This window comes from Limulus polyphemus, unplaced genomic scaffold (assembly GCF_000517525.1).
Source record: "Limulus polyphemus unplaced genomic scaffold, Limulus_polyphemus-2.1.2 Scaffold227, whole genome shotgun sequence".
Classification (NCBI taxonomy): Eukaryota; Metazoa; Arthropoda; class Merostomata; order Xiphosura; family Limulidae; genus Limulus; species Limulus polyphemus.
The window spans coordinates 416,090-421,949 of record NW_013665837.1 but is presented as its reverse complement, the minus strand read 5'-3'; the positions used below and the strand labels follow the sequence as shown (position 1 = coordinate 421,949).

Genomic DNA, 5,860 nt, shown 5'->3' with positions numbered 1-5,860 from the left:
GTTTTCATTAATACATGTGGAGATGGTCTTTAATCAAACAGTGAGGAGTTTTCATTAATACATGTGGAGATGGTCTTTAATCAAACAGTGAGGAGTTTTCATTAATACATATGGAGATCGTCTTTGATCAAACAGTGAGGAGTTTTCATTAATACATGTGGAGATGGTCTTTAATCAAACAATGAGGAGTTTTCATTAATACATGTGGAGATGGTCTTTGATCAAACAGTGAGGAGTTTTCATTAATACATGTGGTAGCTTTGCGCGAAATTCAAAAGAAACAAACCATAATTCCCAGCCAACATTTATCCATTGTATGATTTTGTTTAAAGGCTTCAGGATACTCATTAATTTGTTTGTTTGTTGCTACGCATGAAGTTACACAATTGGCTATTTGTGATCTATCCATCACGGGTATCGAAACTCAATTTTATCAGAATATGCCCTCAAACGTTCCGCTGAGCCATTGGGGGCTGTTACCCATTAAAGTTTTATTTGCTTCTGTAATAACGTTTTTAAACGTAAATAGATCAATATTCCACGAACCTCTAAAAAGATAAACAATCTAATTTAACATGTGAAATTTGTGACGGATTTATTATTATATATTTACTTTAACTATCAACGTTTGTTTAGATTAAATTTATATTTAGAAACATACATAGCTTATAGTGTTAAATATGTATTGCAAAATTCCCGCCCATTCTCCAAAGTTGTAGAAAATTCTCGAGAGTAAGAATCAACATACGTATGTACATAAACGCTTGTGTTAGCGTCAGTATTGTTACGTAAAACTGAAATTTCGAGAAAGCCCCCACACGCCTATAAATATAAGCAACGAGACGCGCCAAAAAAGTAGTATTTATTATTGGTTTGCTATAGTCAGTGTACTATAAACTTCGGAAGCTATAACTGTAAATGTGATTAACGCTTATCAATTATAAAACTTCAGATATTTGACTAGAAGCAATTACAAAGTTCGAACATTACAAATCATTTAACTTCAGTGGATTCTCATAGGACATTAGTATTTTTACGAAAACATTACCTAACTTCAACGGTGGAAAACTCGGCGTATGTGGCTGGTGAATAACGAAGGAAGCTAGCTAGCTTCCCGTTAAGCGAATCGTATCTACATCAACTGGTAATTAACTTGCTCATCGTGAACCCTCGATAAGATATAAAGGAAGTTCTGGACTAGAAAGAAGACTTTATATTTCTTGTAAGTTTGTGAAACGTGTGTATATATAAATCATTGTTTGTAATAACTATTTGTAATAAGTTATTGTAAATTGTATTGTTGTTTGTATATTAAAACTTATTTGTGTTAAAAAAGAAATCTGTGTGTATCAATCTTGTTGGCAAATATCATAAGCCGACTATATATCGGCTTTTACTTAACGGCTAAATCCAAAGTCCAATTTAACTGATAAATTTAAAGAATCATTTAACTCAGTTTCAGACCTTTCGATATTATAATACGTAACAAATTAAATTACTCTTTCATATTCCATGGTAATTTATGTCGGTGGAAGCCTTTAGATAATTCGCATGTTTGATAAGCGATTTGTTATTTCTAGTAGAAAGTATTTAGTTTCTTGGAAAGGAATTTGAAATGAAAACTCGTAATAGCGTAAGCAGCATTTTTAATCGGCTGATAAACTGGAACGATTTTAGTTTTAAAAAAAAACTATCTTTAACAAGAACAATCACAAACAAACCTTTAACGTCTAGACCACCTCTATATTTGTCCCAGCCTTTTAGTCGAATTCTTTCTCCCAGCAAAGAGAGAAATTGGTCAAAATTTTTACTTCCATTCTCTGTAGACAAATAAAGCAACAACAAAAAATGTTATGAGTGAGTTTTTAAATTACGTAGACATTTCCACGGTTAACATATCTAACAAAAGATGTAAATAAACATATGGAAAATATTACGGTGAAGTGCTTGTAATCTAATACAATAATCAACAAAACTCTAAAATTCAGTCAAGACTTTTGTTATTTTAAATATCGATGACATAGAAAGAAAAACAGATAAAAAAAACGATAATTGATAAAATTGAATTATGAAACCTTTCACGACGTTAAAATTTGTATTCATCGCCAATGTTTTCCACAACTAGAGCCTTTAACTGAAACTGTAAAATGCACACTCACCATTATTCGTATAATTTCGCTCTGTAGTCTTAAAAATAATTGTTTGATTTTGAGTTTTAAAAATAATTGTTTTATTCTGAGATTAATATTTTCGAAAAGAGATGGCAGGTGTTGGTTACTTACTGTTTCATTGAGGCCGTATATTAATAATGAGTGGGATATGAAGTCCGAGTCCGGAAGAATATTAATTGGTGTGTGCGTACTCGGACTCGAGCCGGACTGAAAGTTATTTTAAATTTTTCTGACATGGTCGAACATGAAAGAATGTATTCATGCTCAGACTGGTATAAGTTTCGCTTCCCCCGAATTTGGATCGAGCGGGATCTGACGCTGCAAAACTCGGACAAATCTGGACAAACAATTCAAGCCTGAATTACTTTCTACTGGTATTATTTCTTCAGTATACGAGCCGAAATCTCGTTATAAGTATAGAATTTAAAGTGATGTTAAGTCTTAGTGATTTCTTGCAATCGTTCACCAACCCCTTTCAAATGTAAGCTACAAGAAGTGATAATTGTCTAATTGAGGGAATCTTCCAATCTAATGTGATTTAAAACTATTAAAAGTGTTAAAAAATGCCTCAAGATCACTGGAAGAATCGTTATCAGATACGTCAGAGTTATATCACCAAAAAGTAAAGCGAAGTCAGCAAAATGTAGATGGTACATAACAGATAATATGACAGAAGTCACAAAAAGCCGTGGTTACAAAAACGCCCACAAATAATTATTCAAACTCATGACCATCTGTAAAAATCAGTCGCTAAAAGCTATAAATTTGGCAAAAACATCATGTTTATAGCTAATAGCGTACAACGAGACTGTTCCAAACAATTGCAGAAGACACTGTTTTCGATATATCTCAGAACTCAACATATAAAAATATTACAAAAAGAAATGGTGATGATCCTTCATTCATACCTTTTCAAGACATTTTTTGTTTAGAAACAGTTTTTAAGCACATATTAATGTTGTTGTTTGTTATTAAGCACAAAGCTGCCCAATGGGCTATTTATGTTCTGACCACCACGAATATTGAAACCGGGTTTTTAGCGGTATAAATCCCCAGACATTACATGTAGATGTTTACTACTCTTCTTATAGAGAACGTGTTCTGATGTTAAACTTTTTACGTTTATTCCCTAAAAAAATCATACTTAATGATTTATTAAGATCATACATTCTTACGGTGTATATGTTGACAAAACATGATTTGTAGATCAGAAGTTTTTATTGAAAAAAAAGGTGATTATTTTTCTCGCATCTTTCTTTACTGGCTCTATACATGTTTCCAGCAAGAATAATATAATAGTACTTCGTGCGCTACACGCCGCTGCCAAAGATGCCTTTCGCACAATACTAGCTGGACCTCAACATATTGTACGGTAGAGGGCCAGGAAAGATGGAGGTAATTTCAAACAAACTTCTGGTTTCTTGATTATTACAACTTTTAATTCACAATAACAGTCGTGATATTGTTTAGAACAACAAATATTGGAGTTGAACAAAACAAGCTCTCTTACCATTGCTGAACATGTCGTCGTCTACTGTTTGTCCTACTTTAGCGTAGAGAACTCCAAACTTGAAATTAACAGATCCCTGAAATGCCAAAACAGCTTGTAACAGTGATGATTTCCTTCAATGTTTTAAAATATCATATTGGTTTTTTGAGAAGGTGACAATATGTTGTTTAACTTGTTTATATATATATATATAAAGATTCGTGTTGCTAAGCAAAAACAAAAGGTATAATATCTGATGGCCTGGACATCGGCTTATGAATTATTTGAACATTTACCTTTCCTGTTACAATTGATTGATTACACGTGGATTTTTTTTTTTTTTTATAGAATCAATAAAATCTTATTACCTCTTGTTCTTCAAGGAGGAGCAGATCCTAAAAACAAACAAACAAAAGATAATGCAGCTTGTTTAATACTGATTTTTGTTGTAAATAGCACAAGCATTACAAACTATTCGCGTGTAGATATAATCATCAAAATAAATGGGACATACACAAATCTATTGTTGTTGATGGCTGTAAAGGCAAGAAAATGGATGGAAAAACAAAAGATACAGATATTCTGCAGACCGTGACTTTGTTTCATTGGTTTAACATTGCTTGTACTTGGAGGAAAATAAGGAAAACTTTAACAGTAATCTTACACAACTTTTTTCGATTGCTGTTAAATTATATTTTTATTCCCACAATTGGACCGAGACAATATTAGCAAATTAAAAAGCAGCAACTATCTCGTAATGAAGACATAATTTGAGTTTGATTCAACCTGATTATGACTTTTGGTTTGACTAATGTTAAGCACAAAGCTACACAATTAGCTATCTGTGCTCTGCCCCAAACGGGTATTAAAACCTGATTTATATCGTTTTAAGCCCGCTGACTTACCGCTGGGTCACTAGAGGCGTTTTTAAGGTAAAAATAAATCCGTTGTTTCTACAGTAAAATAAAAAATAAATTCGTAATGTAGGTTGGTTTTTGTTAATAACATGTTTGTCCTTTCAGCCGTGGAGGCGTTATAAAATTACGGTCAATCCCACTATTCGATTAGGGTAGCCTAAAAGTTCGAAGTTTGTGGTGTTTACTAGCTTTATTAAGTCGTTTAGTGTTTTCATGAAAAAGAGTGTATAATCGTATTTTGACTATACAATGTCCGCCATTGCCGAGACGCGTTTCGCTCAATACAGAGCTCATCAAGCTGGCTGAGACAAAACAAAAGAGATATAATAAAGAACAAATAAAGTGGTGGTAAGCTCTTATTTATATCAATTTTGATATTTTACATAATATTTCAGGTTAGTGAAACGTGTTATTACCTTAATAAACCGAACTTCTACAGCCTAAACGTCATGTGGTTGTTTTGACACACACAAAACCCGAAAGAAATTTACATCAAGATTTCTGGTCATTTTAAAAAAGAAGTCACAATAATTTTATTTATTTTTTATTACTGAGTGAGTGAGTGTTTTGGTCTTTGAGTGGTAACACAGACACGTTGAGTTTGTGATAGTTTTCTCCTCAGACATAATTTAAATCTGTTTATTTATTCATTTCTGCTCAGGGAACGATTTCAGTCTTTAACTCTAGCATTTAGGTATAATCATAATTTACCTTTTGTAATTCTGGAACAAATATTTCTCTTGGAGCCTTTTCTAGTTTATCCATGTTCTGAAAATTGCTGTTGCAAAAAACAAATAAGCAACTGAAGTGATGAAAATAAGGTTAAAAACAATGAAATGTTTATTTAACTAAAGTTTAGAAGTCATTTACTAAACTCAAAACTATATGAACTCACATCTTGAATAAAAATTACTGTATCACTGATGATATTAGAAAATGACATTTCTTTTGTAAAAGTTCAACATAATATAAAAAGATATCAATCACTTATAAAAGTTCACCATAATATAAAAATACATTAATCACTTGTAAACGTTTACCATAATATAAAAAGACATCAATCACTTGTAAAATTTCACCATAATATAAAAAATACATCAATCACTTGTAAACGTCTACCATAATATAAAAAAGACATCAATTGCTTTTAAAAATTCACCATAATTTTAAAAAGTCATGAATTACTTGTAAAAGTTCGCCATAATACAGGGTAGTAATGTCTATGGGGCTATGTTAAAGGTGTCGTGTATCGAACAAAGATACGGGACATTACTGAACTAAAA

The 5,860-nt window shown here is 31.9% G+C and overlaps 1 protein-coding gene across 1 annotated transcript in view; it reads right to left on the bottom strand.

The window, feature by feature from the left end:
- LOC106478574 (GTPase-activating Rap/Ran-GAP domain-like protein 3) overlaps positions 1–5,860 on the bottom strand; it is a 437,755-nt gene that overhangs the window by 69,746 nt on the left and 362,149 nt on the right. The window contains exons 8-11 of the mRNA XM_022382188.1: positions 5,289–5,355; positions 4,029–4,055; positions 3,682–3,757; positions 1,722–1,820 (exon numbers count right to left, since the gene is read on the bottom strand). Of these exons, the coding sequence (XP_022237896.1) occupies positions 1,722–1,820; positions 3,682–3,757; positions 4,029–4,055; positions 5,289–5,355 (269 nt within the window). The remainder of the gene's footprint in view (positions 1–1,721; positions 1,821–3,681; positions 3,758–4,028; positions 4,056–5,288; positions 5,356–5,860) is intronic.